At 27.9% G+C, this 27,934-nt stretch overlaps 2 protein-coding genes across 2 annotated transcripts; both read left to right on the top strand.

Moving 5' to 3' along the window:
• The first annotated feature begins 510 nt into the window (after positions 1-510).
• On the top strand, positions 511-27,934 carry LOC113793567 (uncharacterized). Its single transcript, XM_027343616.2, has 3 exons — positions 511-6,606; positions 7,790-8,507; positions 27,231-27,934. The coding sequence occupies exons 1-3, from the start codon at positions 656-658 to the stop codon at positions 27,675-27,677; spliced, it is 7,116 nt and encodes a 2,371-aa protein (XP_027199417.2). The 5' UTR covers positions 511-655; the 3' UTR covers positions 27,678-27,934.
• Positions 15,188-17,981, top strand: LOC142644864 (uncharacterized). Its single transcript, XM_075819440.1, has 2 exons — positions 15,188-17,944; positions 17,976-17,981. The coding sequence occupies exons 1-2, from the start codon at positions 15,845-15,847 to the stop codon at positions 17,979-17,981; spliced, it is 2,106 nt and encodes a 701-aa protein (XP_075675555.1). The 5' UTR covers positions 15,188-15,844.

The raw sequence follows: 27,934 nt of genomic DNA, 5'->3' as shown, positions 1-27,934 counted from the left end.
TAATAAAATGATATGATATTCAAATATTAATCAAAAAGGAAAGATGAAAAAAATTTTTGAAACAATGAATTCAGAATTTTTGTTTTCTCTTCTTGCAAAATAAATTACATCACAGAATATATAAAGGAAACTGACAAAAAAGGAAATAATATTCGTCAAACACACATCAAATATTTCTTTGTTGATTTTTTTTTGAAATTTCTTTGCTATAATAATCATTTTACGCTTACTTTAACGTATCTTTCCCAAAAACGGTAATTTTGTTGAACTGATAATAAGAATGGAAACTATTTTCAACTGATAATAATGATGATGATGAGATTTTTATAGAAAAATATTATATATTTTTTGACAAATGATTGGTTAGGAATTTAGATATTCAAAGTTAACAGAAAACAACAACAAAAATATGCATCCAAAAAATGTTCTTTTTACCAATTAATTTTCTCTCTCTTTTCTATTATTCGTAATAAATTTAGATTGAATTCATTTTTTTTTGTTGGAAAATTCAACCATTAACCGGAATTCCGACCTGATCATTCAAAAAAAGAATCCAAAAATCAAATATTAAAAATAAAAAATTATTCTGGTGCACGAAACATTTATTGGTCATTCATTTCTTATATAATCAAACATTAGTTTCGATCTAATGTAAATGATAATTATGGACAATGATGATTATCAACAACTGATGAATAATAATGATAGTTCGACGGCAAACTCGATTCATCATCATCATCATCGTAATTATTATCAAAAGTATCGAAGGACGATTCTTTATGCTATGGATGAAATCATGCACAAAAGTGGAATTATTAGGCCAAAAACAACAACAACAACAAAAGTAACGGTATCGTCAACGAAGAGCCAAAATTTCTGGAAACAGAATCAAAAGAATCACAGTGATTTTCATATCGATGCTTCTACTATTAACCATTTATCATTATTGTCGACACTATTATTGTATACACCCACGAAAATGAATCCATATAATCAAAGTATCAAACCAGTAACTATAAATTCACTACAAAAATATGAACAATATTCGTATTCACAATTTCGACAAAACAAACGAAAACGAAAAAGAAGAAGCATAAATTATAGTTGTTGTTCCAGCAATGATAGTCAGAATAATGGCAGCATCAACGAATACAACAATAAAGTTACAACATTAGATTTCGGTATTCATCGACACCAAAACCATAGCCAAAACCGCCACCACCACCACCAACACCACAAAAAATACGGCTACGATGATCATAAAAAATATCAGAATCAGTTTGGCGCCGTCAATGACGCCGACGCTAAATTTGATTTCAGTTACTTGAATGACTATGATGATCATGATTATTATGTTGTTGTTGTTGTTGATGATGATCATTATGATCATGATCAGATTCGATTCAATGTTATAGTCGGTAGCGGCATAAATTTTGGATATTGTAAGAAAAATTCAGCAATTTTTGATGATCAACTAAATCATTATCATAATCATCGATATTGTAGCAGGTTATCATCATCATCATCATTATCATCAAAATCAACGAATAGGATAGAATGGAATGAGAATCATCATAATGTTTATTTGAAAAAAATTAAACAAAAACAAAATTCAAACGATTCAATCAATTTGGCGCCCATTCAATTTGATCGGTCATTTTATTCGCTATCATTAATCACGATACCACCACCAGCAGCAGCAACAACAACAACAATAACAACGACGAAGACGATTAAAAAAGTTTTCAAATGTCAGATAAATTTTGTTAGAAATAATAATGATAAAATTTGTGATAATCAATGGATACAAGATGATAAAATCATTGATTATCATGATGATGATGGCCAATCCCATCAAAATGTTATCGATTCTGTTTATTATATCATGACAGGATTTAAAGGAATCCTTAACATTGATAATAATAATAATAATAAATATTTTGAAAAGCCTCAGGAAATTTTTTCATCAAATAATAATCAATGTGAACATTTAAATTCTCATCATAATAATCAAATTGATTCAAATGATGACCATGAAAATAATTATTTTGAATTTTGTCAACAACAACAACAAAAACGAATAGAAAACAAACTTTGTCGCCAACATCGTCAACATTATCATCGTCGTAGACGACGAAGAAAACATTTACAATCATCATCAACATTGATAAACAACCTTAACAATGATAATGATGATTATGTTGATGAGAATAATTTTAAATTAAATAAACAATTTTATATTATCAATGATAATGATCAATTTGATGAAATAATCGAAAATAAATTATCATTAATATTGTCAAATAATTGTTATTGTTATCATAGTGATTGTTATTGTGATTGTGTATTTTGTGAAAGTTTTTCTGATAATAATAATAATAATAACAATTCAACATACGGAATCATAGGTGATGAAGTTTCATTGTTTCTAAAATTAACATTGCTTTCGGAATTCCCTAATTTTCAAAGAAAAACTGTTTACATTCAAAATGATTATTATTGTTTTGTTTGTGAAAAAAATTATCAACAACAAAAACAAAAACAACAGATAACGTCATTGCAATTAACAAATAATAATAATAATAATAATGATTCTTGTGTTGATTTTTCCAAAAAATTGTTCATTCTAAAACAACTAAATGATTTTGGTGATAACTTTAAAGATAACGATAATTGTACATTTGTCAAAACATTGACATTATCAAAAAATGATATACAACAATTTTTTTGCAATCATAAGAATATTGATGATGACTGTGATGAAAGACAAGAGAAAAATCCAAAATTTAATAAAATCACGTTCCATTCATTGAAACAACAACAACAACAACATTTGAAATTCGAATTATTGAAGCCAAAGGCAATAGCCAATATTATCAACAACAAAAAACGATACCATAACAACGATGATCGACAACAAATACATTCTTTTGCATCAAAATTTTTGACATTTCTTGAAACACCATTGAATATATTCAACGGAATTAACGTAAATGAATCGTCATCATCATCATCATCATCGTCGTCTGTTCAATCATTATCCTCATTTCGATCATCATCAACATTATTAAATTCAAAATCGACAAAAATTTCAAATTTAACCACATCAAAAAGTGAATATAATTTATTCGCAACAGATAACAAAACTAACCAAAATATTCATCGTAATTCATTCTCATCATCATCATCATCATCATCATCATCGAATACATCATCTTCAACATTTGCTTCCATCGATCATCATCATCATCATCCAAATAATCCTGATAAAAATATTATTAATTCAAATGTTTGTCGTCAATTTTATGGCAATAATCAAGAACATCAAAATTCTAATTCATTTGAAACAACATTCATACGTCCAACAGCATTAAAATCATCATCATCATCATCATCATTACTACAACGTCCATGCTCATCATCATCATCATCAAATATTAAATATGTTTGGTCCTATTTATTAATATTCATATTAATTATAATCACATTATTTGATTCACCATTCGCCTGTTCAGCATCATCATCAACATCAGTTCAAACATCGACTTCAATTGAAAAATTGTTGAAATCAAGAATCTCAGCACCATCATCATCATCAATAGCCTCAACATTAAAAACGACGATTTTAGCAATGCCAAATTTGATAACACCATCAACATCAACATCATCGTTATTATTATTACCATCAATGGCCAAATCATTTAATTTAACAAATCATACAATTATGGATAATTCTACCACTGCTGCTACTAGAATATCATTTTTAGATGCAACCAATGTATCATCATCATCAACGTCGACGACAATGAATAAAATCAAAGAGAAGAATCAACAAAATGCTTCAAACATTGATGCAGCAACAACAACGATGATGACGACTATGACTACAACAACGGCAACAACAACAACAAAAAAATCATTTGTCGATAACGATATGTCGGCAGGCATAAATTCAATGAATATGATAGAAGATACAAATGTAGAGGCAAATTTAGTTAAAGTAAAAACAAAAACAAAAATGATTTCAAAATGGAAAAGAGTAAAAATGAAAAATAAATCCACAGTTATTGAACAACCATCATCATCATCATCATCATATCCTTATTCGTTATTTGTTAATGAAGTTAATGTTAATCATAATAATAATAATCATCGTCGTCGTCGGCGAATCTTATCTTCATCAACAATGAATAATAATAATAATAATAAACAAATAAAGCCTGAGCTTTTAATTGCTCAAAACAATGTTGATAATGATAATGAAATCGACCTAAACAATAGTGATGAATGTGTGAATTGTTTGAATAATAATAATAATAATGATGATAATGAAAAAAATGATGAGAATAATAATAATCCAAAACATTATTCAAATTCATTAATGTTCGTCCATAAACATCATGACCTTAATCGAAAAAATCATAGAAATCTTAATCATAATCTTAATCATCAACAATATCATAATAGTAAATCATTGAAATCAAATAAATCGATACATTCAAATCGTTTAAGAGCTTCGAAATCTTTATCTTCATCATCAACATCAACATCAACATCAATAAATAATTCAATGTCGATGACAATGCCAAGAATAAGTACGGATAACATGAAAACATTATCGTTGTCAACATTTTCATTACCTATGGCCAAAACATTCAACGGAGATGATGATGATGATGATGAAAAAGATTTCGATGTTGAAATTTCTTATGTTGATGACGATGATGAGGATGATGATAATAATAGCATCAACAGTGACATCAGTGACAAAGAGTTATTTTTAACTCAATCTTCTATTACTCCAAATGTTGGGATCCAAAGAATATCGCTCAATCTTGTCAATTCTTCATCATCATCATCATCGCATGTTACTTCTTCAACTTCAAATATTATAACGGGTGATTCTTCCACTTTTTCTTCTTTTTCAAAAAATAATTTCCATCCTCATCATCATCATCATCATCATCACCATCACCACCAACATCATTATCATCCAGATTTTTCTTCTTCAACTTCGTCATTAAATTCTGGTCAAATTTCAGATATCAGTCAAGCTTCCAAACAGCCAACAATATCATCATCATCAACAACAATAAGTGAAAATTTCAAAAATCCAAATAATGTTGTAAATCACAGTTATAATAATAATAATATTGATAAAAATGATGGTGAAATGTCGAATATGCTCACAGATTTGATACCAAAATCGTTATTTAATCGTTTATTTCGATATTCATCATCATCATCATCATCATCATCATCGAATAGAAAGCCCTCACATCTATATCAAAATCGACCAGTTCAATCACCGTCCATAGATTCATTCATACAACATAACAATGATTATGATGTTGATGATTATGATGAAGATTTTAGTGACATTGATTTTGATGATAATGAAATTTTGGACAATAACAAAATGAATTTGAATGATAATGAAATTAATTTCAACGATAATAATAATATCAATAATGAATATGATGAAATTGAAGATGAAGGAACTATTATACATTTATTCAAAAATAATACAAACAATTTCTTACCGTCCATATTAGAAGATAACAATGAAAATATGATATATTCAAATAACGATGTTGATGATAATAATGAAGATGGACATTTAATACGTTTAATGCGTACAATTATGCGACCAATTATAATAAATAATAATAACAACAACAAACAACGATCTCAATCAATGAATATTATTCATAATATTGATAATAATAATAATAATGATGATGATGATGATGATGATGATAATAATGTAAAAAATTATAATAATGATTTAATTAATAATATGAATGAAATTATTCTGGATGATAATTTAGATTCCATTTCATTGAATCGACCACAAAAAATGCTCATCAATTCAAACAATTTTGATTTTTCAACAACAAGTGATTCTGATCATTCACCGTCATCATCAATCAATTTTCATCATAATCATAATCAATATCGCAATTATCATAATAATGAAAATGAAAATCATCATCAAAAAACATCATATTTATCATCATCATCTAGTTTATTACCATCAACAATTATTGATCGTATATTTCGTACAGCATTAAATGCAAGTATTATTCCAACTGTTTATCTCAGTCAAACAACAACAGCAACAGCAACAGCAACAACAATTTCACCAACAAATTTTCAATTAAATAATACAACAATATTATCTTCACATAATGATACTGATGATTATTTTCTGTTACATAAATCAAGCAATACTATGTACAATCATCTTATCGATAATAATGATCCATCATCTATTATAAATTCACCGGTAACATTATTACCATCATTATCAAATATGATTGATTCAAGTTTAGATACTGCCACAGCAATGTTTACAACAACAATTAATTCAATTTCACATAATCTATCATCGTTATCATCGGCAAATTCAATAATAGCAACAACAACAGCTACAGCAAATTCATTACCAATGATGATTATGAATAGTGATAATAATGAAATAATTGAACCAATGATTAGTGATTGGGTTGATATTGTGATTTTTGTGCTCAAACTTTTAATATTGGGTACCATAATTTTTTCGGCCATATTTGGTAATCTTCTTGTTATTATTGCTGTCTTTCGGTAAGTAATGAAATTACATATGGTCATTTTGTGGTTTATTTTTCAATTCTATATCGTTTAAATTTCTATAAAAAAAACAAGTTTCCTTTCCCATCAATATTTTACTATATGAAATTTTCATTTCCTTTATCATTAAATGATATTGCTGTACATATGTATGTTTACCAAGAATTTTTGATCACGTTCATCATCATCATCATTCAAACAATCTAAATTCATTCATACGAATAAACGAATAAAATAAAATGAATTGAATTGAATTGAATTGAAGCAATTGACAAAATATATATATCTTCTATTGAAATGACTGTAAATAATAATAATAATAAACATATATATGGTACATTCAAATAATTAGAGCATGACTTTTATTGCTTGTTTGAATGATGATAGTAGAAGAATAATAATAATAACAACAAGAACCAGAATCCAAGTTCATTATAATGTTTGGTTGAAGGATATATTCTTTTTTTTTCTTTTTTTTTCATTATTGGATATTTCTGACATTATTTTTTTCTCTCTTTCTTTCGTGTACTTGTTTGACTGTTTTCTGTTTGTTTGATATAAGATTGAGATTCTGATTTTGGGATATTTTTATTTTTTATTTTTTCGGTTATTTCAATTGTCAATTGTCAATTGTATATGAAAGACAGCGGCGTTGTGATTGTATTTTCCTTTTTTCTTCCTTTTTTTTTCTTGTTGTAACCGTCAGCTTGTTTGATTGAATAGACATGAATCGGAAATCAACATATACAGACCGGATTGATTGAAATCGTTCACTGAAAACATATATAGACATTTACCCTACACGAATAAATAGCAAGCGATAACAATAATAATGATATTATTGAATGAAAATTGAATTGAACAAAAATAATATTGAACCGAAAAAAATATGTATATCCCATTAAAAATAGCCCAATTTTAACTACCATCAGAAATACATTGTTATTAATTTTGAAAAATTTAATTCAATTCAATTTATCATCTTCATTCAATGAAAGGCAATTTTTTTGTTTTGGTTGTCTTTCATGAATTTCTATTGTTGTTCAGGAATTGAGATTGAATTACAAAGAGAAAAAATGAAAAAAAAGAAAGATAACGATATTTAATTTGTTTGTTTGTATTATTATAAATCTCATTTTAATAATATTGTTTTTATTTATTATGTTTACATATATAGGCATCATCGTCTACGAATTACAACCAATTACTTTATCGTATCATTAGCATTTGCTGATATATTAGTTGCATTATTTGCAATGACATTCAATGCATCAGTTGTTATCAGTAAAAGATGGATATTTAATCAATTTTTGTGCGATTTTTGGAATAGTTGTGATGTATTATTTTCAACAGCATCAATTATGCATCTATCTTGTATTAGTTATGATCGTTATTATGCAATAATAAAACCATTAGATTATCCAATGAAAGTGACCGGTAAACGTGTAGCAATAATGTTAACTTGTGTTTGGATTTTATCAGCATTGATCTCCTATATACCAATATTTACCGGTATTTATACTACAGCTGAAGCAATGGAACAACGAAAATTATATTCAGATCAATGTGAATGGGTTGTTAATATTCCATATGCATTAATATCATCAACAATATCATTTTGGTTACCGTGTAGTATAATGTTATCAGCATATTATAAAATCTATCGTGAAGCAATTAAACAAGAAAAATTCATCTATCGTACACAACAAATGGCCAATCAGACTAATCATCATCATTTACAACATCAAAAAAATCGTCTTATTAATAATAATAATAATAATAATATAAATAATAACAACAACAACAATAATAATAATAATACGGATGAAGATGGTGCAACTAGTCGATTAAATGCTCCAAAACATTCAAATACATCGGAAAATAATGTTATTCAGGTTAGTATTTACATATACGTTGATTTTGTCTGTCTATTATAATATAGAAGATGGCTTTTTTGATTAAAATTGGTGAATTTATCTTGGACAGATTTATATCAAAATTTTTTTTGTTTGATAATGATATGAACAATGAATGAAAAAATTGATAAATTTTTTATGAAATTAAAAAGAAAAGGAATACAATCGAAAAATAAGAATACAAAAAAAAAAAAATGATGAGGCCACTTTGTCTGTCTTCAAAGCTTTTTTGGATTCTTGATGATCATCATTGTTGATGTTTATATATAACGTAAACAAATGAAAATTTATGAGGATCCACATCCAATGATGTACATTGAAAATGATGTCTAGGTCCATCTTGAAAGCCTAAAAAAAAAGAAGAAAAAAAAAACACAATACTAATAAGTTGTATTCTCATAGGAGATAAAGTAAGAGAGAGAGAGAAAAAAAAGTTGAAAGAAATAAGATGGATATTTAATAATAATGACTTTAATGGTAAAAAAGTAATAAGGAACAGTAAAAAAGTAATAATAATAATCATTATAAGAATAAAACGACCCGGAATCGCCATATATACCAACCAACCAGCCATTTGGCTCACTTAGTTTTTTTTCCTTCACAGAATTTGTCAGATTTGTTTCAAATCAAACAAGAATAATGTTCCAAAACAATCATCCGGTTTGGTAAATCTTTGGTTGAAAAATAACTTTATGATTGGTTAACGATGATGGTAGTTTTTTTTTGTTTGTAGAAATAGTGATTTGAAAAACCATGTAGAAAAACAAAAACATCTAAATTTATCTATAGGGAAAAAATGTATTTTTTTTTCTTTGCTTTAGCAACATTAAGAATTGCAATTTTTTCGTTGTTTATTTATTCATTACTTTTGCAATAATTAAATCGTTTTTTTCGAAGATCGACGACAAAAACAAAAACAAAAATATTGAATATTTTGGCTGATATAAGTGAAAATCAATCTAAACACCACACTTTTTCATTTATTTTCTACATTGCTTACTTCAATGAATGAACGGATGATAGAAAAAAAGAAATGAAATGTTCTTTAACATAACCATAAATTATCATCTAATTTTCTTCTTCGTTTAATGTTTAACTTGGCCAAAAAAAAATGGCTTCACATAAAATATATTCCGCTATACTATTTACGCTAAATAAAATCGACAAAATAAACATAGTTGGATTGAAAAGACAAGTGTATAAATATGGAATAAATATTTTGTTTATATGGTTCAATTGATCCAAACATAATTCGAATCAATGTTGATTAATTCAGTCAAAAACAACAACCACTACTACTAATCATTTGATTCGAATTCAATGATAATAAAGAAAATATGAATTTCAAAAACATTTTAACTATTGATAACCGATAATGATAATGATGATGATCAAATCAAAATATAATGTTGATAAATTTATATTTATGTTTTGGTTTTGCTTCTTGACAAAATAAAGTTTCATCATTTTCTCTTCTAATGATCGAAATGGAAAGATTTTTTGTTTTGTTTCACAGTTAGATTCTTGGTTGGGAAAAGAATTGCAAAAAACTTTTCTATCATTTATTTCATTTATTCCATTCATTCAATCTATCCATCCATTGAATCAGCTAGTCAACGAACCAACCAATCGACAAACCAATTCATTTCCATTTGTTTCCCAATTTTCAAACCAAAGAAAAAAAAACAAAAGCCTGAATGAGATTGAAAATGAAGAAAAGAGAGAATGGAAACAAATTGATGATACCACTATATATACCACCAGAAAAAAGCTATTTTTTTCGAGAAAAAAACAGTAATGTCAAAACGAAAAAAAATGCGAATAAAATGACATAGGACCAAAGTTTTTTTGTTTGAAAAAAAACTATTCAGAATAAAGTGGGAGAAATTTCTCGAGAAATAAAATGTAACAAACAAACAAAAAACAGAAAATAAAAGACATTTTCATAATGGATTCGAATTCATCTTAATCAATTCAAACACACAAAGAGAGAGAGAGAGAACCAAAGTGAGACAGGAGACAACATTTTTTATTTTTTTGGTTATCGTTTTTAAGATTGTTGTTGTTGCTGTTGTTTTTATTATAGCAGCTTGGTTTTGTTGTTTAAAATGTATATTTCTTTTTCCTTTCATTTTTTTTCCGGCTTGTTTGTTTAGCAGGATTTTCTGTTTTTGTTATTATAAACTATAAAATAAGAAAATATTAATGTTTTAAAAAAATCCGATAAAAATATTAAAGAAAACAAAAACAAAGTTAGTGGGCAATGCGTTTACTGGAGTGCTTCCAACAAAACAAACAATTATAGATCCGGTCCAACCAACCAACCAACAACAAAAGTGTGAAAATTGATTCGAAAGAAAGAAGAACAAAACGAAAAAAATTCAATAAACTCGAATTATATGATGGTCGATTTTGAAATTAGCTTTTAGTTGAATGATAAGAATGAATGAATGAAATGGATGCAGCGAAACAGCAAAAAAAACGAAATGCATTTATTCATCTTGATTGTTTTGGATATTATTCCATGATGGGTTTTGCTGTCAAATACATTCACTCATTCATTCATTCATTCATTCATACACCCACCACCATCACACGTCTAACACAATAAGGAAAAAATGATTTTTCATTGAATCAAATAAGATTCTTTATTTATTTAAATTTCAAATTTTTTTTATTATTTGTTTTGTTTTCATATTTTGTCGTTTTTCCTTTTCATTCAACATAATTAGCTTTTATTATTTAAAAAAATTTCATATCAATTCTTTTGGAAAATTTTTTTGGAGTTTTTTCTTTCAAGAATCTTATTTCTCTTGACAAAAAAAAATGCTGACTTTTGCTGCTTCAAAAATCAAGCAAACAAACAAACAAATAATTTGTTAAAACATACAAAAAAATAAACTTTTTCTCTATTTTGTTGGTTGGTTGGTTGATCTTATTCATATCATGATATATTGATGTTGTAATATTCATTCTAAACAACATCCAAATATGTTTAGGATGTGTGTGTTGAACAACAGCAGAAAAAAAATCCTAGCCTTAAGGTTTATTATTATTGTATTAGATCAATCTACTTGAATGTACTAAAAAACTAAAGAGAGGGAGAGAGAAAAATGAACAAAATTGGAACATGAAAAACATATTGGCTGTATGTTTAATGTAGATTTGTTTTTTTCCCAATTTTGGTGGTTTTTTCGTTTCTATTTTGGTTTGTTTGCAAACAAAACCAAAATTTGTTTTTTGTTTGTTTGTTTCTGAATCAAATAAACATCAACCAAAAAAAAAACAGAAGAATTGATGGTGGTGATGAACCAGAAAACAAACAAATAAAACAAAATTTGGTAAATATTTTAGTTTAAATTATATTCATCGAACACTTGAGAATTATACATAGGAAAAATAATGAAAAAAAATCTTTTTTTTTGGTTTTATTTCTGTGTTTCGATTTGAGGAGGGGGGGAATTGTGAAAATAACCAAAAGCTAGAACCTCAACAACAACTAGAGATGATTGAATCGAAAAAAAGGTCGTCTCCTTCGTCATTAATTCATATCAATTCCAATTTTCTCCCTACAGCTTTGTTCGATCTGATAGCAACAACAGCAGCAACAACAAGAATATTCTCACCAGGTTTTTGTTTTCATATTGGAAAATTGACATTTTATTTTATGCACTGTAAGTGATATGATAATGATGATTAGCAAAAATAACAGAAATGTGGTATTATTATTATTCAAGCTCATGCATATCAAATGAAATTTATAAGCAAATATACTACACTGCAATAAATGGTTTGAACGAATAGGACAATCTTGTTTTTCTTTTTCTTTCTTTTTCTGACTAAAAACAATGAAAACGAGAAATTTAATGAATACCAAAATAGAAACAAAAAGAAAATCAAATGATCAAATGAATCATTTACAAAAGTGAATTTTTTTTTACTCTTTTTTTCTGTTTTGTTTTGTTTTATTCTCATTTTGAAGAGGCATAACAAAAACAAAACAAAAAAGCAGCTAAACAAATGAATGATATAAAAAAAGTCAAAGCTGTTAATTAACACCTGGAATAATACATTACCAGATTCTCTTTTTTTTCTTTGGAGTGCGTATACACATCACTTTATCATTGTTATATTCTTTTTCTGTTTGAAAAATTCTTTAATGAATGTAAACACAGAATGTATATATTACTTGTTAATATAGAATTGAAAGAAGGCAAGGTTTTTTTTTGTCATTCAACCATTCTATTTCAAAAAAAATTGAATGTTATTAGTAAATGCTATGATAGCTGGGAAGCTGTGTAAATTGAAAATTCTTCCTACATACACATCCATTATTATTATCATCACTCATAACAAAGGTCCAATATTTTTTTTTCTTTCTTCTTTCATATGTTTACCATTTTAAATTATCATATATATGGGGAAAATATCTACAACAGACAAACAAACAAATATCGACCATCATTATCATTATTATTATTATATTTGATGATTGTTGATTGATCTGGCTGGATGTTTTGTATTGAGTTTGAATGATTTTTTTTTCATTCAGAACGAATCTATTGTAAACAGATCACAAAGAATAAAATTCCAAATGAATTTCAAATTAAATTCAGTGACCAGTACATTGACAACAAAATGTCAACAACGGATGACTATGATGATCATTATTATTATTATTATTATAAACAATTTTTTGACATTTCTTACAAACTCTATTTAAAAAAATAAAATAAAATAAAATTTTTTGACAGTAAATTTCAATTTTAAAAGAGCAGCAAAAAAGAATTTCCAAAGCAAAAAAAAAGTCCAGTGAATGAATAGCTGAATCCATTTGGGAATCACTCTTATATGACCAGCATTTGAATCGAATCGATAGATAAATGTATAATGGAAAAAATAAAAATAATTTCTTCAATCTATTTGTTTGTTACGTGAAGAAGAAGTAGAAGAAAAAAGTTTACATTTCCTATTTTTTTTTTTGCTTCTCAATTCAATGCCCAAATATATGATATTGATGGTCAAAATAAATAAAATAGAATAAATATGAAAACATCAAATCATCATCATCATCATAAGTGTTATGAAAATCTCAATTTCCGGCTGTAGACAATTTTATTTTTTCATTTTTTTTCTGTTGATATTTCTGTTTGTTTGTTTATTTGTATCTTATGAGTTTTTTGTTTGTTTGTTTATTTGTATCTTATGAGTTTTTTGTTTGTTTGTTTGTTTGTTTATCGGTTTTTGATTGATACAGAGTGATGGTTTTTTTTCCATTCATATATATAGAAATCATTCACCTACATTCTACCTTTCCTTTCATCACTATTTGAAATGATTCTAATATTTTCTTTTTTTTTGGATCGGTTGATTGGATTTGTTTTTGTTTTCTCATAAATGTATCACGTAAATATTGTGGAAAAAAAGAGGATTTATTTACAAACATTCACGTAATAAAGACAAGAAACAGAATTCAACAGCAACTAAAAATCAGAATAAAAGTTCAAAGTTTGCTGCAATGTATTCCTATTAATATATAACCACCACCACCACCGCCAAAAAAACCCATTCAAATTGTATAGACCAAATTATATGTGAAAAAAATGCAGAAAACAAAAATCAAAAATCAAAAATGTTTCAAGAATCATCATCTACACATATTGTTGGTATGTGTGTGTGTGTGTGTGTGTATTGTCATTATCATTTTGCGCTACGTTCATTCATTCATTCATTCATTTGGTTAATTTGATTTGATTCTTGTTTTTTTGATTTTGAATGAATGAATAAATGAATGAAATGCAAGCATGCATACATACATAGAATCGTTTATTTTCATTCATTCATTCATTCATTCATAAAATACACTGTGTATTGTTATAATAATGAAAAACTATGTATGTATGTATGTATTTTCCAATGATAATCAAATTTGTTAGATTTGAATAGTTTTTTTGGTACGGAAAACCTTGTCAAAAAAAAGAAAATGATTATGATTCAAACAAGAAGAAAATAAAAGAAAAGAAAAAACAAATCAAAATTTGGGTTTTCATTTGAATTATTCTAACATTCATTCAATCTTTATTATGTTCAATGTTCATCAATTGCTTATTCATCATGAATTCATCAATCAGCAATAGCTGTTTTCGTTGTTGTTTTTGTTGTTTTCATTAATTTTCATCATCATCATCATCTTCTTTTTATTTCTCATTTTATTTGCCTCATTTACTACTTCATTAGAGGAAAATTATTTTTTTTTATTCATTCTCTTATCTAATATTTGATTCATTCAATCATTACATTTGTATATTTGTAAAAGTAATGAATATCAGAGGTAAAAAAAATTAGATGGGAATTGAAACGAAAAGAATGCAGCCAACAAAAAAAAAGTAAAATATCAAGATTGTAGACATCAGAATCATTGAATCATTGAGTTGAATCCTATTCATCTATATTCCACTGCTACAACAATAATAATAGTCACCGAAAGAAAATGAAAAAAAAAAATATTCTAGGTTGTATATCTTGAACGTACACATCCATACATATATACAGTCAGTCAAAACATATATACCTTCCATAAGGGTACATTTTTGGAACTTTTTTTTTTGGTGTTTAGAACCAAAAAAATATTGTATAGAATGTCGGATATATGTGTGATGTCAAACAAAACAATTTACTAAAGTTCATAATTAAAGACATAAAAACAAAAGAAAATCGACGGTATTTAAAGGAGAAGAAAAAAACATCTGGGCAGAGAGTTTTTTTGGTTGTCAGTCAAAAGTTATGTTTTTTTTATGTGATTTTGTATTGATAAAATTTAAAATTTGTACGATTTTCATATTTCAAAATAAAGTAAATTTTCTTAAATAATCTCGTGTATCAAGTGTGTCCTTTTTCATCATAAGCCAGTAGGATAAAAGAATCATCAGTGTATCCAAGTCCGGTCGACGGAATCGATACGAAAAAACTGAATTCATCAACCTCCAATAGTAGAAAATTTTTTTTTCGTCAAGTAAAAACAACTGTGATTTTTTTTTAAAGCATCATTTTAGTATTGTGATAATTACAGTGTCAAATTTAGTGTAAAAGTGTTGTCGCAGTTTTTTTTCTCTTCTTCTCGTACTTCATTATCGTGGTTATCGTGGGTTTCGCTTTCGTTGATCAATTCAGATTGTCAAAATTTCAAGTTTATCGAAGCTGATTAAAAATTTTTTTTTCCATCGTGTTCATCATTCATCAAAGAAAATCGCATCAAATTTCGCGTACACAAATGTCCCTTCTTCTGCTAATTACACAATAAACAAAATTCATTAAACATGACAAACGAAACAGCCAGCGAAGAATTAATTGATCAATACAAGACAGAAATTTTAGAATACACTTTAGTTCATAGGAAAATAGATACATTAGCTAGATCATGCCACGACATCAATCAGGATAATTGCTTAAAGAATTTAGTCAGGTCGCAAGACTATTTAGAAATAATTAACACAGCTAATGATCATTATGAAAAATGGCAAGCAAGCGGTATCAAAGATCTGCCGGATCGTGAAAGTATTAGTCCCATCAAAGAAACATTGATGAATATTATCGACACGATCAAACGAAAATTGAATGATGAAAAGAAGCGTAACGAAAATCAACAAGATAGTGCACCCATTATTACCACGCAGCATCAATCACCAATATCGATTTCTTCACCAAACTACAGTATGGCAACAGCATTTTCGCCTACAGTGATTTATGTTAAACCGGCAAATCAACAAACATCACCGAATACTACCCAACAACCAGAACCGAATGATAATCAACAATCAACATCGAATATTGACAAACCACTAGAATCTAATGACCAACAACAAGCAACAACGAATTTTGTCCAACCACCAGAATCTCATGTTCAGCAACAATCGACAAACACCAATCAAATACATGATATTCCACAACAATTTCGACCAGAATTTTATAATCAACCATATTTTCGTGTACCATTTAATATGAATCAACCAACATATAATCCACAAGAATTTCATATTCCGCAACAACCTTCAAATACCAATCCAATGTATAATTTACCACAACAGTTTCAACCAGTATTTCATAACCAACAAAATATCGGAGCACAACCATTTATGATCCCACCAGAAGTGAATAATCATCAAAATTTCAATCACAATTTATATCATGTACAAGATCGAAGAAATGACGAAAACATAATGATTAAGTACCAATATCTTATTCCAATGTTTCATGGTTCATTCGAAGAATTTCCAAATTTTCGTTCTACATTCGATGAATTAGTTCATCATATCAGAATTGAACCGGGAAGAAAATTATTGATACTGAAATCAAAATTGGGTGAAAAACCCCGCGGTATCATTGCAGGAATATTGGATTATCATCAAGCATATTTGAAATTGGTAAACCATTATTCAAGTACCTTTTCACTTCGATCCGAAATATCGCAAAAACTCGAAGCTTTACCGAGGGTGACCAATGAATGGGATCTAAAAACCATGACTGATAATCTGGTTGTTGTACAAGAAAAATATGGCATTTTGAAAATGAATAAAATGAACGATGCCTATTTGGAATCGGAATTTATGTCCATTGTCGGTAGTAAATTTCCATTGGAAATATTACGAACATCAGATCACTTGGCTGACACCGGCTTGCGATGTGAAAAATACATGGCTGATTTGCGATATTATGTAGAAAGAAATCAACGTATAGCCAATATTGTCAAACATGAAGAAATACGATCAGCTAGAAGAATCAACCCAACAAGTCTTAATCTTGAAATGGTAAATTTGAATAATCCGGATAGAAGATACTCGTACGATGGACAATATCAAAATAGGAATCAGAATTGGCAAAGATATTCACCAAATCGTGATAGACCAAATTGCATCTTTTGCCAACAAGACCATCGATCAAATCAATGTAGACTATCGCTACGAGAAAGAAAAGAAAGTCTTGATCGACGAAATAGATGTCACAAATGTTTGAAATACGGTCATAACGCACAAACTTGTCGCCGACCTTTGAAATGCTTTTTATGTAATGGTGATCATCCAGCATCAATCTGTGAAAATAAAAATAATACAGAATCAACAAATGTTCAACCGACAGCTCCACCGATATCACGACAAACACAACCGGAATTGAACAATATTAATTTACCGAAAAAGGGATTAACAAAAATTTTGATCACCATCAACAAGACAGAATGTCATGCTCTATTTGATTCTGGGTCAACAAATTGTGTAATGAACACTGAGCTACAAGAAAAATTGAAACTGGTACTTGAACCCGAATCTATTCCTATCAACCAAGCAGCGGCAACAGGAATGGCAATTGGTACCGTAACAACAAGAGTAAAAATCGGAATTAAAAGTCGACAACAAAAATTTTACGTTTTACCTGGTCTCCGCCATCTTATTCTAGGCGTAGACGCCATGTCAATATTTAGTCTAATCCGTGATCCACATGGAAATATATTACAATTCATTGACAGTACATTTTTTAAAATACCAGGTGAGTACCTGCAAAATAATGAAACAAATGCTATCCAAATTGATGATACCAATCGACAAGCATGTGACGAAATTTTGAAAAAACATAATGAAGTATTTGCACAATCAAAGGGTGAGGTTGGACAAATTATTGGTGACTATTGTTACATCAATCTCGAAAATAATATTCCAATTAATCAAAAAGCTTATCGAACATCAACTATTGATCAAGACAAAATAGATAATCAAATAACAGATTTGCTTAATCGAGATTTAATTGAACGATCGACGTCAAATTATTCTTTTCCGGTGGTGTTGGTCAATAAAAAGGACGAAGGTGAAAAAACAAGATTATGTATCGATTACAGAAAATTAAATTCTATCACGATTCCGGAACGTTATCCAATGCCAAACATACGAGATATCGAAGATAAATTATTGGATGCTGAATTCTTTTCTACACTTGACATATCCTCCGGGTTTCACCACATTCGAGTTGCTCCGGAAGACAAAACAAAAACTGCATTCGTTACGATGCATGAACACTTCCAATGGAAGGTCATGCCATTCGGGCTCAAAAACGCCCCTGCGATATTTCAAAGAATCGTTTATAACATCCTGAAACGAAATAATTTGACAACATTTTCGCACAATTACATCGACGATATTATAATTTTTTCAAAATCGACAAATGAACATCTTCAACATATCGACCAAGTTTTAAAAGTTATGAAAAAGGAAAATGTGAAATTAAAACAATCAAAATGCTTTTTCATGAAGAAAAGTGTGACGTATATCGGTCATCTCATATCGAAAAACACGATTAGACCATTGAATAACAATTTATCTGCAATAACTGACTATCCTCCACCACATGACAAAAAAACATTACGTCGATTTCTTGGTAAAATCAACTTTTATCACCGTTTTATACCTGACCGTACCGAACTTCTTGATCCACTTTATGATTTATTGAAAAAAGAACATCAATTTAAATGGTCAGAAGAGAAGCAAAAATCGTTCGTGAAAATAAAAGAAATTTTAACATCTGATTTAGTAATTCATATTTTCGACCCAAACTTGAACACTATAGTAATAACCGATGCATCTGATATTGGAATAGGTGCTGTATTGAAACAAAAAAAAGATAATGAAGAAATTACAATCGGTTATTTTTCACGAAAATTATTGAAGCATCAGAAAAATTACGTGGTCACTGAAAAGGAATGCTTGGCAATAATCGAATCAATCGAATATTGGCACCATTATTTGTACGGTCGAAAATTTCTAATACGAACCGATCACAAACCATTGAAGTACATCAACACACATAAAAAGATCAACACAAGAATTATGAACTGGGCCATGCGCCTTAATCAATATGAATTTGAAATTGATTACATCAAAGGTGAAACTAATTTAGAAGCTGATTATCTATCTCGTAATCCAGATTTCGAAATAAACATCTTGTCGTTAGGCGAATTGGAGAAAATCCATGAACCACTTTGGGCCACACCCCCTAGAGGATGTGTAAAGCATGACCGACATTTGGTAAAAATACGAAATGGAAAAATGAGATACTACCTACCCGAAAAACAAGCTATCGATGAAGTAAAAAGAATTCACATAGAAAAGGGTCATCTAGGTATTGTCAAAACGAACAAACATTTTTCGACAAAATATTACAGTATCGGTCAAAATAAAATCATTCAAGATATCGTAAATGGATGTGACGTATGCAAAAGAGGTAAAAAACAAATTCGAAAGTATGGCGAAGTCGGTCATTTTGGTCCAGCTGAAGAACCATTTGCCATCATTCACATCGATACAAAAGGTGGCTTTTCTGAACCTCCAGTTAAATTACGATATTTTCATTTAGCGATTGACGCATTTTCCAGATACGTTTGGGGTATTACATCTAGTGGCCAATCGGCAAAAGATTACAAAAAATTAATCGACAAAATTTGCATGGATGGAAAGCCGAAAATCGTTTTTACTGACAAGTACGCTTCCTTAACATCACAACAATTCAAAGATATTCTAGCTGAAAGAGGTATAGAATTGATTCATTCACCAACAGCTCACCCACAAAGCAATGGTCTTATTGAAAGAGTGGGTCAGACATTAGTTGAACGTCTCAGATGCAAGAAACTTTCCGATCCAAACAGATCTTGGTCCGTCTTGGCCAAAGATGTTTTGAATGAATACAACACAACAATACACAGTTCAACAACATTTACACCACAATATTTACTAAATGGGCAAGACCCAGATAATCTTTACATCGATAGAAACTTAGTCAATGATAGGAAAATTGCATTCGACAAAAGTGAGCGCGAACATAATAAATCGAAAATTAGACTAGAAAAAAAACAATACCCAGTAGCATTGAATGAAGGTGACTATGTCTACGTTGATCTTTCGAGCGATCTAAATAAAGAACGATTGGAACAACGATTCCAAGGACCATTCAAGATTGTGAAGAAAATTTCTAATTTGATGTTCGATGTCCAGCTACCTGATCATATTCAACAAATTCACGTCGGAAAAACCAAACCAGCTAAAGCACCAAATAATGAACAAATCGAGATGTGAATTACCAATCAACGAAACTATGACAATTTAAATACGATCAAAATCTTATACCAAAATCTGTTTATCAATATCACATATCGAAATCCTTTGCATCTTCAACAATCACCGACCATCGCCCAGAGTTGTATTAACGAGGGGGGATGTGATGTCAAACAAAACAATTTACTAAAGTTCATAATTAAAGACATAAAAACAAAAGAAAATCGACGGTATTTAAAGGAGAAGAAAAAAACATCTGGGCAGAGAGTTTTTTTGGTTGTCAGTCAAAAGTTATGTTTTTTTTATGTGATTTTGTATTGATAAAATTTAAAATTTGTACGATTTTCATATTTCAAAATAAAGTAAATTTTCTTAAATAATCTCGTGTATCAAGTGTGTCCTTTTTCATCATATATGTACCCAAAATGAATGGCAAAAAAGAAAAAGAAAAATTACCTTAACATTGCTGATTATAAATCTATATATATTTTCTCTTTTTTTTCATTATTTCCATTTTAGAAAGATCATTTGTGTGTGTGTTCAGATCACCTGCTACTGATAATAATGTTGATGATATATCATGAATTCAATGTTAACCACAATAGTGATTGTGCAGAATTTCCAGAACAAAAAAAACCTAGGTCTATGTCGATATCATTGTCGTCATCATCAATGTTGTTTGTTGTTTTGGCACGATATGAGTATTTTTTTTTGTTCGAAAACGAAAGGCTTTCACTTTTTTTCATTTGAGAAAGTCAATTTCGATAATTGATTTTCAAACAAACAAACAAAAAAAAACAGCAATTCTGTTGAAGTGGTTGAAAACAACCGAAATAGTTTGAATGATGATAATGAAGAAAAAAGAATGAAAAATGATCAAACAATGAATAAATGTCGATTTAGTTATTCAAAATAATATCAATGTATAAAAGAAATTGAATATTTTTTTGCAAAAAAAAAAATATTCAGAAATGTAATCAAAACACGAATAAACAAACAAAAAATCTGAAAAATAAAGAGAGAGAGAGTGAACATTCTATAACAAAATTCTGTAAAAGAGAATAGCTGCAAACAAAACAAAAAAAGACTGAAAACTTTGATTTTGATAATAAACGTATATGACTTTCAGCACACACACACACACACACACAGAGAGAATCAACTTATAATTCTTTCTTTCTTTTTTTTTCTTTAAATTAATGGAAAATTACTTGCCACATTGATTTTTTTTTCTTTGCTTTATTATCATTTTCATTTATCATTATCGTGATTCTAACATCTTGAAGAATTAATTTTCTTTTCTTTTTTTTTCATCTTTCATCAACGACATGTTTGTTATATATATCATCACATTTACTTAAAAGAAACTTCTTAATTAAAAATAATGTCATGGGTTTTTCGTTCTCTCTCTCTCTCTTTGACATGTCATCGTTGTTGTTGTTGTTGTTGTCGTATTTAGTTTTTCCTGTATTTATTTATTTAGTTTTTTCGTTTTCTATATCAAATATCTTCTATGTATTCGACATTTCGAAAGGTTGTTATGTGAACATTTTTTCTTTTTTTGGTCCCAATTTATCATACTCTATTCATCATCATCATCATTGTATCACATCAAACTTAAATTGAATGAAGATGTTTCATTCTTTGCTTCAAACTTTGGTTCAATTCAACAACAAAAAAACATACTTGAATTTATACTTTTCTTTTTTTATTTACATTTACAAGTAAATAAATAAATAAATAGGATAGATTCATACATAACAACAACAACAACAAAATTATGATTACAAGCATTTCAATCATTGATTTTCCTTCTATTCAAATGTTTATTATTTTTTTCTCTCTTGACAATTTATATTCTTTTCATCAAATGAAAAAAAATAATATACCAATATTGCATCTAGGTATAACATTTATAATAATAGAAGGAAAAATCTACATTACATAACTAACTAATCATCATAATAATGAGCCAGATGATAATGATAATGATAAAAATTTGACAATGACAATTGATAATGATTAGTTTTATGTTTGAAAATGGTTTGTCTGGCTTTTTTTTTATTCTCTCTCAATTAATTAGTTAGATTGGTTGGTTGGTTGGTTGACAATGAAAGAATCAAGGAGAGGAAACCGAAAAATAATTGTCACATAAATGATGGTCGGGTATTTATATGGTTTGAAATCGACCAACCAAACAGAAAAAAAATAAAATTATCTCGATAAAAAAAAACCTAATAGAGAAAAAAATGAAAATGAAAATGAAAACTTTAGCCCCAAAGCAATAATGGCTGTTTGTTGTAATGAAATTGAAGAAAATGAAAAAAAATAAATTGTCAATGAAATAAGACAGTTGTTTACGACGAATTCTTGAATGATATTGAATTGAAAAACAACAACAACAACAACAACAACGTTGACTACGACAATTGAATATTGTACGGAGTGAGAAAGAAAAAATGATGAAAAATCCTTTAGGCAATTTTTTCCTTCTTCTTCTTCTTCATCACTGAATTCTTTCAAAGCCATCATCATTATTATCTGAAAAAATGAAGTTTTCATTTTTTTCTCCTTATCATTCTGTAAATATATTCTGTGATGTTGGAAAAAAATTGTTGTTGATGGTTTTCCACTATTTTCTGCTATTCTTAGATTTTGAATGTTATGAAAACTTCATAAAATATGATTACAAATTTTGTTTTCACCATAAATTTTTTAATGGTTTTTTCTTTATTTTGCATCGAAAATACACTTCGATTTATGGTCAGAATCGAATAAATATGGTTATTGGCTTGTTGTATGGTTGATTTAATTTTTATTTCAATTTTTCCAAGTTTTTACCTGAAAAGCCTGAAGTAATTGCAATCATTCAACTACTGCTAAAGTTATAAAGTTCATAAGCCAACTCTGATTCTTTAAGATTTTTTTATTCCCCGGTTTTTTTCAATGTAAATTCTATTGAATTCAAATTTGTTTGTTTGTTTTTCTACGTTCAATACATCAGGTTCAAGTGTGTGTACCACGTTTATGTTTGTTTGGAAATGTTTAGTTTTCGATTTCGTTTTCATTTTTTTTCGTATTTCAATCGTAAAGTTTGATTCGATTCAATTTGTTAGCATAATATTATATTTGGAGGAAGAGAAAATACATTGCCAATATAAAAGCGCATTTTTGTAGTTAGAATTTGGTCAACAGAATTAGCATTCTATACCATTCAATAAAAGCAGAAACAAAAAAAAAAATGTAACTACAAAAATGACTGCATGTTTTTTGTTGTTGTATTCTCTGTACATTCCGCATATTCTATTTCATTTTCAACAGAAAAAAAGCGAAAATTCAATGAATGACCGACCATTGAAAAAGAATAGGAGAATAAAAAGTTGCTTGTTGTTCTTCTTTCATTGTATGAAAATAGGCCATCATCATCATCGATGGAATTCTGAAGAAAAAAAAAATACAAATTTTCAATGAACAATGTTCAAATTTTTTCCCATTTATTATGTGAATCTTATAGAATATATTTTACTAACAACAACAACAGAAAATATAATGCCTATTTCGTTCAAAAACATATTATCTTTTTTTTTCTCTCCTTTTTGTTTGTTTGTTTGTTAAAATGATGTATATTTATGATAGAAATGGAAAATTCAATTGTAATTTATATATTTTCTTCTTTTTTTTTAAAATGCAATGCAAAACTAAAGCAATCAAAAAAACGAAAATGGGAAATAAATATTCTCATATATAAAGTCATCATGATCAAATTGATATGAATGGGTTAATGTGTAAATGTGTTTTTTACCCGATTGAAGATCAACAAATACAGAGATAGATTTTGTTTGTTAGATCCAAAAAAACTGAAATGATTTTCACTCAGCAAGAATTTTTCTTATTCTCACCATTTTTACTTTGCCAATAAAGATTGTCAAATCGAAAAAAAGAAAATTGATAATGATAATGTTGTGATCTGTTTTAAACTGCTGAATAAATGAAAATAAGAAAAAAAAATATGATATCATTTTCGAAAATGATTTTGAAATCGATTTTTTGTTTGCTTTTTTTTCTACTTTCATCTTTTATTATTATTATCATCATCTACATTATTATAACCAAAGAAAAAAAACCTAAAAAGAAAATGGAATTGTGATGACAGATTGACGAAATAATGTACGAAAAGGTCCCAAGAAAGAAAGAAAGAAAAAAAATTAAAAGCGATCAAATTTCGTTTTTTTTCGATCTAAATGATAATTTAATTAAAAATTCTATCGAAATAAATGTAAAGAATCCAAGTAAAAAAAAAGATGGAAGAGATGGATTTCTCTCTCTATTTTTGATCAATCAATTCCAGCCATTTTTTTTGAACATTTAATGAAAACAAAAATGGCTGGTTAAAACATCTAAACAAGAAAAATCCGACAATCAATTCTTTCATAAATGTTTTGGAAAGAGAGAAGATAGTTTAAAAGGAAAAAACGCCTAGTTTGATCAAATTTTTTTGTTTTTGTTTTTGGCAATCATTTTATGATTAATGTAAATATTTTGTTTTGTGAGAACGCAAAAACAAAAATTATTAATTAATCACTGATTTTTTTAAAAAGAATCGATTAATTTATTTTGTTGATGTATCGAAATGTATCCAAAAAAAACAAACTAACAAACAAACAAACATTGAACGACAAATCAAAGGCCAAACTGTGTCCCAAACCAGAACAACAATCAATTGATTAAAGCCATATAAAACATGCAATATGATAGTTGAATATGAAAAACAATACCCAAAAATTTCTTTCTTTTTCTTTCAATAAAAAAATTATTCGATCACAAAATATTAAATTCAATCGTAAAATGAAATTTCATGCGTTTTTTTTCTATGGAATTTTTCTCCCCTCCATTTGTCTCTCTCTCCCCGTTTTAACATTAATATTCAAGCCAAGGAAAAAGAAAAAAAAGTAAAATTTGAAAATTCTTTTGAAAAACACGATGACCATCACCATCACCACCACCATCACCACTAATGAACAATCGCCAGATGTTTTTGACATTATTTCGTTTTTTTTCAACCATTTTTTTTCGGGAATTCACTCGTGTGTCGATTTAGACGACACGTTTTTTCAAGTTTTTTTTTCGTTTGCTTGATATATTCATTCTATATATATGATCGTTTGATGTGAATGAAAAAAAAGTAATATTCCATAGTTTTTTTTACAACATAAATTAAGTTGATGATTGAATTCGCTCATTGATGTCTATATATGAAAAAAAAATTTGAAAAAGGGCTTTTTTTAACAAATAACGGTCATTTTCAAGTTTTTTTCTCCAAATTTTTTCATATAAACCGCTTATCAGAATGATGATGGAAATTCGTTTTTTATGGTTTTTTTTTGTTTCTGCATTCTCTCATTTCAATCATTTCTGTATATTTAAATTGTTAATTATCATTATCATCATTATCATCAGTAGAATGTACGAAGAAATAATAAAAAAAGTTAATTTCTCTTCATTCATCGATTTTGTTGTTGTTGTTGTTGTTGTTCTGGTTGTTCATAATAATAATAATCAAAAGTTGCATTCAATAAAGATTGCTATCAAAATTGTTGTTGTTGTTGTTGTTGATATAGAAAGAATATTGGGTATAATAAAAAACTTATAATTACTATTATCATTATCATTATTATCAACGTTGAAAACAACAACAACAATTTGTTTGATTGAAAATTCATGCTTACATACATGCCATATATTTGAATTTTTGTTTCTCGGATCGGCTTAAGTGAAAAAAACCCGTTATTTTCATTCAGTATATAAAAATTTACAAATTACAAACGACAAACAATATTTTGTCAACGTTGTTGTTGTTGTTGTTATCGTTTGAGATTCATTGATGATGCTTGTTTCAAGATGATTTTTCTTTTTTCTTTCTTTTTTTTTTGTATTATTGTTTTTCGATGGATCAACTTTGTTTGAAAAACAAATATGACAAGTAAATAAAAAAAGTACATCACATGTGTACATTAACCATTGAAAAAATACAAGAATTTAACCAAACATGTTTTTTTGTACATCATTCAAATTGGATTTAAAAAAAATTCTATAAATGAAGAGGAATTTCATTGGAATTCCCTATTTTATCCTAAAAGAAAAATTCAATGATTCATCGAACGTATCATTTTTTTTGTTGAAGGAATTTAACTCATTAGAATTAAACTAAAGTAAAAAAAAACAAATTTGTACAAAATTGATTTTAAAAATAGCTAAATTTCATTTAATTATTTAAGTAAAGAACATTTGAAAAATTAGCTAAGTAAAGATGATGATCAAATTACATTTTAACATCACTATGGAATATTTACTATCAAAACATAAAACAAAAATTTACCAAACAATTTTACGCTTGTGTTTAATTATTAATCAAAAAAATAATCTTGATAACTTTCAATATATTAATGTTTTTCTTTTTTCTTTTTTCTTTTTCTCTATTTTTCTTTATGTTTCATCATTATTGAATCCATTTTTTTTGGGGTTGATTAATCATCTTAATTGGTTTGCAAATATTTATACGATTTATTCGTTCATTTTGTTTCTTCAATAACATCATCATAATGTATATATCCAGATTCAATCAACATCATCACATCGAAATTCACATTGTGATCCTGATCCAGAATCAGGTTCATCAACACCGACCAAACGTACAATATCAAAAATGAAACGTGAACATAAAGCAGCTAAAACATTGGGTATAATTATGGGTGCATTTATTTTATGTTGGTTACCATTTTTCATTTGGTATGTTGTTAGTACCATAATGAATGCAGATACACCAACAGTTATTGTACATATCCTATTCTGGGTTGGCTATCTAAATTCAGCAATGAATCCAATCATTTATGCTTATTTTAATCGTGAATTTCGTGAAGCATTTAAAGAAACATTAAGAAATATATTCTGTCGTTGTTGTCATCTAAAATGTTTAGAATCACAACGAAATGATGCTATATCTTTCAGTTGTACATATCGATCAACAATGGATGTAAATGAAAATAAATATCTTAAAGATTGAACCAAAAAAACAAAACAATGTTTGTTAATGAAATTTGTTTCACAATAATAACAAACAACCTTTATCGTTTTGTAATGAGATGTGATGTTTGTTGTCTATTTGTTGTTTTGTGTACGTGCCACATCAGTCACATATTGATTATCATTGATCACGTTCATAAAGGCCAAAAGATAATGGAGAGAAAGAAAAAAACGTCGACCTTCGAAACCAAAACATCAACAAAATAATGATGAATCCTAAAAAAATTCTTCGAAAAT

The sequence above is a fragment of the Dermatophagoides pteronyssinus genome, unplaced genomic scaffold (genome assembly GCF_027571235.1).
Source record: "Dermatophagoides pteronyssinus isolate colony J.1.1.1.1 unplaced genomic scaffold, Derpt_VIB-CSIC_2022.12 sq0001, whole genome shotgun sequence".
Classification (NCBI taxonomy): Eukaryota; Metazoa; Arthropoda; class Arachnida; order Sarcoptiformes; family Pyroglyphidae; genus Dermatophagoides; species Dermatophagoides pteronyssinus.
Note: the sequence above shows the minus strand (reverse complement) of the source record. Positions and strands in the feature narration are given on the sequence as shown.

What these genes read in the sequence shown, in the direction of transcription:
- LOC113793567 (XM_027343616.2), top strand. Translation starts at nt 656, where the DNA reads ATGATAATTATGGACAATGATGATTATCAACAACTGATGAATAATAAT. An exon ending in GTTATTATTGCTGTCTTTCG is followed by an intron (nt 6,607 to 7,789) that starts GTAAGTAATGAA and finishes TTACATATATAG; the next exon opens with GCATCATCGTCTACGAATTA. An exon ending in CGGAAAATAATGTTATTCAG is followed by an intron (nt 8,508 to 27,230) that starts GTTAGTATTTAC and finishes GTATATATCCAG; the next exon opens with ATTCAATCAACATCATCACA.
- LOC142644864 (XM_075819440.1), top strand. Translation starts at nt 15,845, where the DNA reads ATGACAAACGAAACAGCCAGCGAAGAATTAATTGATCAATACAAGACA.